Source organism: Nuphar pumila, chromosome 2 (genome assembly GCF_984573655.1).
Source record: "Nuphar pumila chromosome 2, dmNupPumi1.hap1.1, whole genome shotgun sequence".
NCBI lineage: Eukaryota > Viridiplantae > Streptophyta > Magnoliopsida > Nymphaeales > Nymphaeaceae > Nuphar > Nuphar pumila.
In genome coordinates, this window is record NC_143250.1 from 98,400,891 (window position 1) to 98,414,268 (window position 13,378).

Sequence of the window (13,378 nt, forward strand, 5' to 3'; positions counted from 1 at the left end):
TGGCGCGCCCGTCGATCCACAAAATTTTTTTTTTCATCCCCTCCGTTCCTGTTTGTAACAGGGGGAGGGGAGGTGGATCGAAAATTACAATGTATATTGAACGCGGACACGCAGAACGCCGTCCGCCGCGACCAAAGATAACTTTGACACATTTTGCCATCACAAAACCCCTCACCTGTCAAATCACAAATGGAGAAATTTGAGGATGGTATCCATATTGCTGAAGCATATCATTCCTTTCCAGTGATAATTACTGTAAGGCTGATTTAATTTTAATCACCTAACTTAACAATAACTTATTTCATCTAACTCCACTTAAGGACCCTTCAAGATAACCATGGGTTCACAAATTAGTATTACATTCCGCTCCTCCTTATGCTCCTGCGGACCACTCACGAGAGGTAGTTCAAAGCCTTTACAAGATAAGGATGTCACCTGTTTTGGAAGTTTTTCTGAATGTCAGAGCTTAAGACAGTAGACTATCCATGCAAAATGCTCTAATTCTTAGATAGTCTCATACAGGACGATTTTGAACATGGTTCAAGTAAAGCCCTGTAGCCATACAGGACGATTTTGAGCATGACCTGTGACCAAGGTTAAGTGTGTTGCATTAAACCCATTTCCATTTAATCCACTTTTCAAAGACAAGCTAACCTATCAACTACGGTTGCTTGCGAGTCTTGATGAGCTTTCTCAGGACAGTTCTCTTTAGACAACCAAATCATAAAACCTTTCTTTTATCTTTGTTCTGCTTTTATTTGGGTGGTTTAAGATTATGTTCCCCCAAGCTTTCTTCCTTGGTCTTAATGTCTCTACGGTCTCATTTCAGCATATGCACTTCCAATTCCCCTTGGCACCCACATTTCCAAAATGCGTCCATTAGGAATTCTGAAAGTTACCTTTAATTTTCTGCCTGATGTTTTCTTCCTTAATGCTTTGAGGTAATCATTTAAGTACTTTAGCATTCCTTGTATGAATTCCCACTATTTTCTTTGTAAAATGAGTTCTGTTTCTTTATCTTCAGCTTCCTATTTAATTGCTTTTCTAAATACTGCAGGAATTGCTTACTGAAAAAATACTGCATGCATTTGTTCACATGCTTTACAATTTTTTAAGCATAAAAAAGAAAGCTCTGGATAAGCAGAATTGATAGCTTTGTTATGCTTGAGTGCTTTATAAATTATTTTGAGAAAATTCTTAAGCTTGAGCTTACCAAGGATGGGAAAATGTTCCATTAGAATCTCCTGAAAACATAGAAGAAAGAACTGGTTATTTTGAAATACACTGTTTGATACATCTTCTCCATTTACTACATATTATGCACCACTAGCTAAGACAACTAGAAAATTGTTCAATTGGATGAAAGCTCACTAACTCATACAAGATGTTACATTCCACTCTCCAAGTCCATTTATTTCCTTTTTTTTACACTGCAATAAATCAATCTGCTTTAAAAGAAGAAGCATCAGCAGCAAACTGTGTAATCCATGCTCCAGTAAGGTTTGATGAGACGTCTAGGGGTGAAACCGATCAGATTGACATTCTTCATTTTGATTATTGGCGTCACTGAAAATATTCACGTGCATGTTCACAGACAATCAGTTCTGGCCTTTGTCAAGCATGCATTAATGCTATAACGTCATCATCATTTCTTTGATTTTCCCTTTGCAGTGTAACCTTTCCACTTCAGGAGAAAAACTAGCGAAAAAGTTTACCTTGATAGAATGTGAAATATGATCGAAACACACTTGCTCAGTTATGCAATCTTATCCTCCTCATGGTCTTCCCCTAGCGCAAATACATGTTCTGAAGCCAAAACCTTCCTTTCCTTTCTCTCTAGCTTACTCCCCAGATCCCCCGAAGCTTTTGAACCACTTCCAGTTAACGCAATACTCTCCTCATCATCAAAGACATTCCCCATCTCTTCAGAAAATGCAAACCTGCAAAGCAAATCCAGAATTTTAAAATTTGTTTGTGAGTGATCTTAGAAGCACTACTATTCTGCACATACAGGACAACCATTGCAACATGACAACAAAGAGAAACTAGGGATTACTCGAGGGCATCTCCCACTTTCGCAGTATGAGAACCAAAGGAACTTTTATACCATCATTTAAAAAACTCTTTAAATGTCAAAATTTGGAAACTAATCATTGAGCAAACTCTGGTTAGCAATTGGTTTAAAGAGAATTCCCTTCTCCCTCGTCAGTAACTGTATTAAAGGCTTAAAAGCCACAAATGCAATGCCTTAAGACAGAACACAAGGAAAAGAAGTTAACATTACAAAAAAGAAACCTTATGATTCATGCCATGACTAAGCTGGAAAACTAAAAGGTGATGGTTACAATGATAATGACAACAAGAAGGAAATACAACATTAAAGCATGTGAGAGTTTATAAATATGTACCTGGTAGGGTTCTGAGATGGGGCCCAGAGGATGCATATGATGGCAAGCAATGAGTAGGCAAGCACATTCCAAAAAGCTGGGATGAACCACGCTCTTTCCCAAAGCTCGCTCAATGGATCGGTTGCATTGAAGTACAACTAAAGATGACAAAGCACATAATGAAGTCATGCTGTATAAGAGCTCTCTTACAAAAGTTCAGCTTTTGTCCAGGTGGACACCTAAAACTTGCATGAAAAAGAAAAACTTAGTTTTGAAAATGTGTGCAAGTTTCTAAATGGACCTATAGATGCTATAGAAAAGGGGGAAAAGAGAACAGATCAGGTCAAGGGTATTCCTGATGGTGTTACCCTGAGGAGTGCCTCGATGTTGTTCATCTTGGCGATAAACTTCATCCAACACCCACCATAGGGTGGATCTTTGTGAATGGCATCCATATGGATCATGAATGGCATATGAAATGAAGTTGGGGCCCATCCAAATGATGGGCATCCCATTCATGACATTTTTGATGCATTCAAAGAAGTCCCTAATGGTGGCATCCTTGACCTAATCTAATACGCTTCAAAAGAAAGAAGAAAACATAAACATAGATTTGTGAGCATGCATAGATGCACATGAACACACAAAAGTGTAACTAGACATTAACACAAATAATACAAAACAAGGATCTTTTTTCTGATGACAACTGGTTCATAGGTTTCCTGTGCTGGCTTAGCTGAACATCTTCAAAACATAGTAGATGCTCCTTGCATGGCAAAAAATACCAAGTTCTGCTTAGTAAACATATAAAACAGAAACTAGCACATTGAAAATGGGATTTTCTGATAGAAATCCAATCTTGGAGCGTAGTTCTCTTTATAAAGCTACCAAACTACCAAGGGTAGTGCCAAGCAAACAAGCTGGCAAATCATCCCAGGGTACCACTTTCTAGTGGCTGTTCACTGGTAGGCAATATACAACAACATGATCACAAAAAATTGCAAGCAAAAAAGCCAACTTGTTAATGCTCAAAAAAATATTGTGCACTTCTGCAAGCCACCTACTGACATACATAATAGTCAGGCGTGAACTTCCCTTGGTCCCTTCTTCCTTCTCTCTCAAGTTGCTAACTAACAAGCTCACTAATTTTGTTCCTCCAAAGATTAAAACGCCCCCCATAATGGTTTGCTGGTTTCAAGTTTTCAGATTACACCATTTAAGGTACTTTCCAAAACTCACAAGTAGAAATCCAGTTTTTGATGCACTTTTCAAATGACAAAAAACAACTCAAAAAGATAATTCTCACTTTTGGCACTGTCTGCAAAAATCCATTAATAGTCCAATTGATCTAATGTATCACCATGTAATAAGTTCACTTAGGGGCCTTGTTGTGTTGGCCCTTAACACTATACATGCCTATCTATAAAGGTCTCATCATGGAATTAAGAAGAGGAAAGAGAAAAAGAAAATGCTAAGACCTCTTGTACCTCATAGCCGGTCCAAGCAACAGATAGCAGCACAGATACAGCAAGGCAATTGGTGAATTTCCTGTACAACTCAAGTTTTGCCATGCTTCTCCGCACCTATAGCCAAAAAAACAAAAATATCAAATATACCAAGCTGAATATGCTTTATGTGATCTAAGCAATAAGAGAATAATTACAAAGTTTTAAAACATAGAATTTATTTATTTCCCTTTAGCAATCCAAGTAGAAAATTTTCAAATGAAGAAAAGAAGGTTGGAATCAATGAAGTCAAATCAAGTGTTCTTCAGACACTTAAGTATACTATAAAAAAAGAAAAGATAAATATGGTGTTGCTTGAAATAGAGTTCAATAAAGGCGGGGGAAGCACACAGTTATAAATGTTGATGTGAAGGTAGCAGGTCTCTACACACTTCAACAGAGGATTACTTACAAGAATTTATCTATTTCCTCTTTAGCAACCCAAACTAGGATATTTTCAAATGAAAAGGTCATGGAAAATATATAAAGTGAAAAAAAGGATACATATAGTGCTTGTTCCAATGGGGACTCCAGTAAAGTTGGGAAAAATAAGTTAAAAGTGCTAATGTGAAACTTGTCTCTGCATGTCTAAAAGGAGGATCAAGTAAGTAATACAAATCTAGTTGCTAGGAAATGGAGACGAGCAAATGTTCCGACAAGAGATAATAGACAAATGAGGCAACAGATCCATAAAAGCAACTAAAGAATTGGTTAAACGCACCCCGGTGGAAATTTCAGAAAAGTGTCCTCACTAGCTCTAGAAAAGAATTTAAGCCTTCTCCTATTCTGACACGTGGTTAGCAAGGAACAAAAGGACAAGTAATGCTAGATCATGTGGCTCTCCAGCTGTCACATAAATGCGGGTGTGAAGGGTGCGACATGGCAGTTTCAAAAAACTAGGGTGAGGGGGTGTGGATATATATGTGTGTGTGTACACTATAGATAAAACTGGATTTGGTTAGGGTTAACTAAGTCAAATTTTGGACAGAAATGGACCCCAATACGGTTGACTGCACCTGACACTGTGGAAGCCATGTCCAAACAGCACCCATGCGGACGCAGGCGTGACACGGGTACATAGGCCATTTAGAAGTATCTGTGTTACATAGCTCTCCAGTTTTCATCTACCCACAAGACAGTTATGATCTTAGTCTCACTAAGATTCATTTTATGAATACCATTATCGAGATTCCCTTGGGAAAGATACACGTTAGAACTAATAGAAAAATCCATAAAAACTTATAGGAAAGATCTTAGCAAAGTTTAAGAAGAGTGGGAATAGGAATAAATTGCTTTTGCAAGTTCTACAGAAATATTAGGAAAATGTCATGATGCAAAACATGATAATACACAATAAATACAAATGTATGACTTTTTTATGTCTCTCAACAACAAAAACTTCAACAAGAAGTGTTGAAATTGTTAGCTTTTAGTTTGTGAGCCTTTTCCATCTCCAAAACTTTTGAAAATTTCAAGAGATGTGTGTAACAAAAATTAAATAATATCCTCACAGACCTATGACAAGTTCTGAAAGTTTTCCTGCTCAAAGGCCAAAAGAATGCTAACCTAAAAGGTTTGTTAGATACATATAATCAACAAAGAGCTAATCGCTTTCAAGTCCCAGACAGCAATCAGATGAAATCACATATGCATGATTAGATATTCTAGAATCAAATATTTCCCTATGTCGATGCTACCAATCAACAGCATAACAGTTACGAATGGATTACAAATGGATCATGCACCTATACAGCGAAAACTAAAAGGTAGAGGCACAAGCAAAACCAGTCCCCTGGCATGGGAACAAACAGTTGATAACAAAGGCAAATACATAGGTTAGCATTACTGTAAAACAAAAGAGAATGGTCACAAACAAATATCATATATGTATAAAACTAATGGCAAACTGAATGCAGAAATCAAATATTTAAAACCTGTTTACAATGGAAATCACCATAACTCTAGATTTTTGGTACTAGTTGAAGGCTAGGCATAAGTCAAAGAGTAATTGGGCTACCCAGTAAGCAACTAAATAAACCAACCAGTTAATTGCTAGGTTCCACCTAAACTAATCAATGAAATGTTTGGTTGAGCATTGCTACGCATGTCCTAGCCAATCAGGCCTCAACTAATCCATTTTCTATTTCACCTTTCATTGCATAGTTACACACTGAACTTTTCAAGCATGACAAAATGAGGCGATAAAAAAAAAAAAAAAACCTTCAACAGCTTGGCAAAATTCCCTCCTACAACTGGATAAAATGGATGAAAAACCACTAGTAATTGCTTCGAATGGGGTGCACATTGGCCAACAGGGCACATTGGCCAACAGGGGGAGATAAAACCAAAAAATCCTAAAGGTTCAAACCATATGCATCGAAAAAGAGCTCCACATTAACACATTATCTTCAAAATCAGAACACTAAATAAAGGTATTGTTTTATCAAAAGTTGGAAATACCTGAAGCTTTTCCAAAGTCTTCGATAGTGAAGAGAAGATCCAAAGAATAAAGCAAGCATCCAAAATTGCAACAGGGAGAACGAGGAACAGCTTAACTTTTCTGGAGAAATCATTGACATTCCCCACATTTTCAATGAGCTCAAGAGCCTCTGATGCCACAAAATATGTAAACCCAAGAAGGGCAACTTTAGAAGTTATTCCTCCCAAGGTCGGTCGCACCACTGCATATCCCATCGATACCACAAGAAGAAGAAGGCGAGATACAGTCTTCTTGACAGCACTAAAAGTAACTGCCCAAATTGTGATGCCCATTGGTCGGGTACCGGTAGAATTAAAATTCGCATATTCGAAATACCAAAGAGCCATCTCACACATCCCAAGGGAAATAACTATAGTGATATAATACTGCAGCTGTAATATGTCTTTCCAGAAACGGATAAACTGTAGAAACCAAACCAAACCTAGCACAAGATATGCTAAAGACATGAAGCCATAGAATGTCATTAATGGTGCCATTTTTCCTGGAAGATAACCTGTTGGGTTCCTCCAAATGGTTTTCCCACTAATTACAGTTCCCTTGAGTTGCGGGTCACAAAACATAAAATACAAATAATACATTCCAGTACGGTTTATATATGCAGTTTCCGTCACCATTTTAGTCTCCTCATCCGTCCCTGAGAAAAATGTTGGTATACGCTTTGGCCAATCTGGGTTGTCAGGATTTGGACGAATGATCACCTCCCCTCGAGTACAAGACCCACCCTTAGCAAGCTCAGTGGTACAACATATTGCGTCAGAGTTAAGGTAAGAACCACCAATCTTTTCCCTGTCTCTTATTTCAACAATTATTGCTTCGATCAGGCCAGTCTTTTGTTGCATTTCACCATGCCGAGCAGCAGCCTCCTTTGTCCTCTTAAATCTGACAGACTCAAACCTAAAAGGAGAATTCATTTTTCATATTAAAAGGTATTTGATGGGTTGGCCTGTAAGACCTGAGAATTCCAAATCCTTATCTTTATTTAATCTTTACCAATAAAACAGTAAAACAAGCACTAGAGAAATTTTAAAACAGAAAAAGAAAAAAAATATAATGAAAGAGAAAAGGAGAAATAGGAATGTGAAAAAAGCTAGTGTTTCAATAATACAGAAAATTTCTATAGTTTGAAAATCAAATAAAAAAGTTAGAAACGTGGAATTTGCAGCAAGGAGAGACTTGTTTTCCCCTATTATAAGAACCATCCATAAACTGCTCTTCATATCGTCCAAATTCATGCAGGACACTGAAAGAACCATAATTGAAAATCACAGAAATATGCTTTGTTCATGGAACTTCCAAAATGCACTCTTCTTCTCCTTCTTTTGGCTGTTAGTCTTCATTACTCAAATTACTCAGAAATCCTACACGCTTCATACTTCAGTTTTGCATTTCCTACATATTTAGGAGAGAAACAAGCTGCGTTCATAAAGAATAGAAGTTGTTCCTTTTCAATAAACACTAAAAAGGTCACGGCGTTTCATTCTACTTATGGTTTCTCCAAGAACAAGAGAGGAATGGAAACGCTCGCTTAAAACTATCAAAATTCACCATAAACTCCAGACACTATACCAAAAACAGCCAGGTAATCAGTTCACATCACCACAAGGAAAAGAATCGTAATCATCCTCAAGGGAATCATCGTCAAGCAAAGAAATACACATGAAAACCACCAAAAAGGTAAATAAGTTATTAGATCTCGAAAATAATAAGGCAAAATCCAACAATCTCGACAAGTAACAAAGCAAACACACCCACATTTTTCGTTTCCTTATAATTACTTCACCATCTCGAAAGTAATAAGGCAAAATCCAACAATCTCGACAAGTAACAAAGCAAACACACCCACATTTTTCGTTTCCTTATAATTACTTCACCATCTCGAATTTACAAGACGACCTCGGAAATAATCTCTCGTAAATCGTCATCGTTCCGCGAAACGCAAAGGATCAAGGCAATAAAAAGAGAAAAAGACGTGACCCATCTCATAAACAACAGATTTTCCCGATCCTCGCACAAATCAATATCCTCCCGAGATTCTCATTCTCCTTCACCCCTATAATTCAACAGACTTCTAAAACGAAACCTAATCGATCGAAGACTAGCAAAGGAAAAAGCAGAGAGATCTTGGCACAAATCAAGATCCTCCTGCGATTCTCATTCTCCTTCTCCCCTATAATTCAATAGACTTCTAAAACGAAACCTAATCGACCGCAGACTGGCAAAGGCAAAAGCAGAGACATCTTCGCACAAATCAAGATCCTCATGCGATTCTCATTCTCCTTCTCCTCTATAATTCAACAGACTTCTAAAACGACACCTAATCAACCGAAGACCCGCAAAAGCAGAAGCACAGAGAGAGAGAATCGGAGGATCGGGGCGTACTGTATGAAGGACCGGCCGTTGGACGACGTGCCGTTCTTGGAGGCGTAGAGTCCCTCGCTTCCCCCGTGGAAGAAGTAGGAATTCATCTGAGGCATGAAGACCCCGTCGCTGTACTCGTGGATCGATCCCTCCACCACCACCACCACGAAGGTGGTCAGGGGGAGCATAAACCCTAGCAGTATCAACCCTGCGGCTCCTTCCCTCCTCCTCCACCGCCTCCCTCCCTCCATCCCCTTCTCTCTCTCTCTCTCTCTCTCTCTCTCTCTCTCTCTCTCTCTCTCTCTCTTATATATATCTGAATAACAACAGTTGCATAGAAATTTGACGTTAAAGAAGAAAATCAGCCAGGCGGGCAAAACAAGCTCTCTCTCTCTCTCTCTCTCTCTCTCTCTCTCTCTCTCTCTTGAAGACGAAGATCGTTGTGAATATGCCACTGTATTTTACTTTAATCACTACTAAACCACCTTCTTTTTCTTCTTTTTTCTTGAATACGTTGTGACAGGAGAAAACAACCTAAAATCAAGTTGTTTCTTTCCCACACCGCCAGTTTTGTAGTTGCTGTGGATCTTAACAAAAGCGTACGAAATTCTGCGGAATAAAAGTATATATTTTGACACGTGGAGGATCTACACATGGAGCTTGTTTTCCAGAATTTATAATTTTGGAGGAATTTTTTTTTGGCCTTTATTAAGTTTGTCTCATGTAGTCACGTATCCGCACAGCGTGTCACGTGAATCCCCGTGTGGCGTCAACTCCTTGGTCAGTAGTCAGTGGGTCTTGTGGCTTTGGTAACTCTTTCTGCTTTTTCTCTTTCTATTGAAAAAGTGAACAATGGTGAAATCCTAATAACCTGAATAACAACAGGTTTCTATGGTTTCAATAGGATACCAATTGCTTGGATGCTTTTGAAAGCCCCAAAAAGCTATACAGCTCAAACAAGTTCAAAGCTATCATTTCGATACTAAAACAGAAAGAATTATTTCTAGTTGGGAATTCTGTCTTCAATGCAAGTAAATGACCCATTTGTTGATGGACAAACGATGAAGATCGAACTTGCCTTGATCCAATTGGCTACATCACCCCAATCCCCCACACAAGTTTTCGTCTCTATAGTAGATCAGATTCTTTTTTAACGCCCATGACCACTGTCAAAGAAAGATAATTGGTTATAAAAAATTCTCTTAGTCTGCACTATACTAAGAAAATGAGAAGCAGCTCGATTGTAGCTAGTAAATCTCCTTAGAATGACGATAAAATGAGAGTTGCAAGCCGTTTGGTTGTGTTTTAGAATTAGGAGAAGGCCAAGGCCTTCCATAAAAAAAAGTTTCCTCACAAAGCTTCAAATAAAGAGGTTGGGCTGCTCATTTTAATGAATTGACTTGACTTGACTTGACTTCACTTAAGATTTAAGATACAAAAAGTGACCATATTATACGAAAAAATGATGCATTTTAAAACTACTATGCAATTTACCAAAATTCGTCAAATGTAATATATCGCAGGTTTTCAATTTTTTCTTGATGCTTTTACCCCTCGCATGTGCGAATTTTTTATTTTTGCGTGTCATGACACTAAATAATACACCTACATAACTCGTCAATAAAACCACATCTGAGGTTGTGATATTCTAAAAAAGATTCTGAAATTTTAAAAAATTATGAAATTGCATAAGAGTATCGCATGAAGTATTGTGAAATTTCTTATTCACATCACACTTGTATTACGAAATTTCTTTTTCTTGCAAAATTTTGTCCCATATAAATGCACATTTGGTTTTTTTTCTCGTTTGTATCTAGAAAAAGCACTAACCCCAATCCTTTTGTCTTTATAACCCTAACCCTTCTGATGATTTCTGCAAAAGTTGTTCGCTCCACCTAATGTAAGGTTGCAGTATCCTTCTCCTCAACTTCTCTGGTTAGCTATTAAGGTAGCTTCATACAATATATATATATATATATATATATATATATATATATATATATATATATATTATTTTATTGTTTCTTGCTTTTCTTTACAACGTAGTTACCTCTTGTTGTTTGGTTATTAATGTGAACTTATTATGTATATTTCGCTATTGTGGATGTTACCCACGTAAACATGTAATATTTGTCACAAAATTTTTCGTTTAGGCTTTACAATCTTTAGAGATTTTTGCATATAGTTACTTATTTTGGTTCATCTGCTTGTCAATATTTGATGGTTTTGTCAGTATTAACATATAGAAATAGATGTTGTATGCTTGATATCACCTACAAAAATCGAAAACAATGTGCATTATGAAGTTTGCCTTTAAGTAGCATGTTGCCACATGAATAGACACTACAAGAAACCTGTGGATTAGCGACGACCTAAATTCGTTGCTAATTTGACTAATCCATCGCTAAACAGTTTAGCGTCGACTTAGAGACGGATAACTTTCATCACGAATTTGTTGACACTAAGTAGTGACAGAACTTATTCGTCGCTAATTTGCGACAGATTAGCGACGGACATGATCCGTCGCGAGTCCTTCGCTATTTTAAATTAGCGATGGATAATATCCGTCGCTAATCCATCGTTAAATTTAAAAAAAAAAAGTGCTCTCTGTCGGCGCGTTCTCCGACAGGGAGCAATTTTTTTTTGCACAAGATTGACGCGTTCCGGCATCGAGACGCTCTTCCGCATCGAGCCAGTCACGACGGGAGAAGGGACACGGTCAGCAGCAGGCAGCCTCTCGCGGCGGCCGATCGGGAGGGAGAATGACTCCCCCTGGAAGGAGATCGACAAGCTCTGTGTCGACGGCCAGAGGACCTCCGACTCTCGCTTCACGAAATAAACTGTCGGCGAATGAGTGGACGCGTGGGAGGGGGTAGATGAGCGACGTCGATCGGCCGACTGCGACCTTTTCGAGGTCGTAGTGGAGATGGGATTCGACGAGGGAGAGGCGGGATGGGCAGTGGAGACTGGCGAGGGGCACCGCCGGGAGGAGGAGGACGGAGCGGGGGAGAGGTAGCGAGAGTTGATCTCACGAGCCTTTGGCCTCCAGGGGCCGACGCTATTGTCACGCTCGGAGGGTGTGAGAGGTGGCCGTTGCGCGTCGTCAGAGAAAGGGCGGGGCTTCTGGCATCCTGAGAAGCGCATGGTGGTGGTGGGGACCGCAACCACCATTGTCAGCAAATCATGGTCGTAGGGATCTCCATGACCAATAAAACCTGTAATTCCACCAATAAAAATGGAGCGAGGGAAAATTTCGAACGGGGGGAGGGAAAATTTTGTGTCTCAGTTTAAATAAAAAATTAGCGTCGGATTAGTGACAAAAAATTCCCTCGCTAATTCCGTCGCTAATTAGCATTTTTTTTTAGTGTTTTGGCGACAAAAAAATATTGTCGTTAATCCATCGCTAATTAGCGATGGAGATATTTTCGTCGCTAATTTTGCAAATATTTCGAATGTTAGCGACAAATAGTTTTCTCTCGCTAATCCATCACAAATTTGCGACGAAAAAAATCCATCGCAAATTTCCATCGTTAATTAGCATTTTTCTTGTAGTGAGAGGTCCAACAAAGATATTGGTAGGTTAATTTCTCACTTGAATAATTTTTACTATCATTTTACTTTGAAACTTTCTCATAAATGACATTTTTTTTTGCATTTATTATGGACTGGAGTTGGAGACCTTATCTTTTATGGTATCCATTAGATGAGAACTCGAGCTCTTCAAGACACTTTAATGGTTTCAAGGTATTTTTAGATTATGCATGAATTTCTAGAGCTTGCAACTAGGCTCTTATTTTCATACTAATACATGTACATGATCTCTAAATTAAGCATGACTTCATCTTCTTGCATTAGGCAACCATTCTTGCTACATGTCCATTTTGCTTTCTAGTTCATAGTTTCTTAAATGCATCAAACTCAATTGTTCCAAAGAAATCTATGCATGTCCATAATTTAGATTGTTATTATTAGTTAAAAGCATTTCGTGCCAAATATTGCATGTTTATGCGATATTTTCTTCAATTGATGCATCATTTCTAAAGAACATGAATGCCTTTTAACGCATGCATTTGATCAAATTGTGATTATACAATGGAATGCAAAGTTCATGAAAGAATTGACTTATGTCTAGTAGAAGGAAAAATAATCTTGATATTTATATATCTACTGGCATCTATATGAGCTTTTACATTTTTAGATTCTTTTATCTACTAACTTATAATTAGTATATATGGTGAACTTATTTTTTGCTTTTCATATAAAACTAATTGCATATAAGTTTATTTTGCTATTCAATTTACAAATCTTTATGAAAAGGTTGAACTTTTTATCTATCGAATGCACTTATTAAATTTTATTTTCAGATATTGGGTTACCCTAGCAAACCTTTGGTAGTTTACATAATATTTTTTCAATTAAATGCTTTATTTTTCTATTATCTGCAAAGTATAATGTTTGTTAGTTAAATCATAAGTAGCTCACGATGTCTAAATATGGTGCAAGCAAAGGAGTCAACGACCAGTCACCTGCCACAATTATGGTGGCTAAGACTGAAGAGTATCCGATGAAGCCAAAATATAGTGAAGTGCTATTATTTTTTAAATAGTTTTTTTTTGTCGGTGAAGTAA

General features: G+C 37.8%; 1 protein-coding gene across 2 annotated transcripts; it reads right to left on the reverse strand.

Moving 5' to 3' along the window:
• Window positions 1-1,248: 1,248 nt before the first annotated feature.
• On the reverse strand, window positions 1,249-9,153 carry LOC149846344 (uncharacterized). Of its 2 annotated transcripts, XM_089996306.1 has the most exons (6): window positions 8,772-9,153; window positions 6,353-7,286; window positions 3,875-3,970; window positions 2,409-2,545; window positions 1,716-1,940; window positions 1,249-1,566 (listed from the first exon to the last, which is right to left on the reverse strand). In XM_089996306.1, the coding sequence occupies exons 1-5, from the start codon at window positions 8,999-9,001 to the stop codon at window positions 1,757-1,759; spliced, it is 1,581 nt and encodes a 526-aa protein (XP_089852432.1). In that variant the 5' UTR covers window positions 9,002-9,153; the 3' UTR covers window positions 1,249-1,566; window positions 1,716-1,756. The 2 variants fall into 2 exon arrangements, with proteins under 2 accessions (XP_089852432.1, XP_089852431.1); XM_089996305.1 differs by having other exon boundaries at window positions 1,249-1,940; window positions 8,772-9,009.
• Window positions 9,154-13,378: the final 4,225 nt, after the last annotated feature.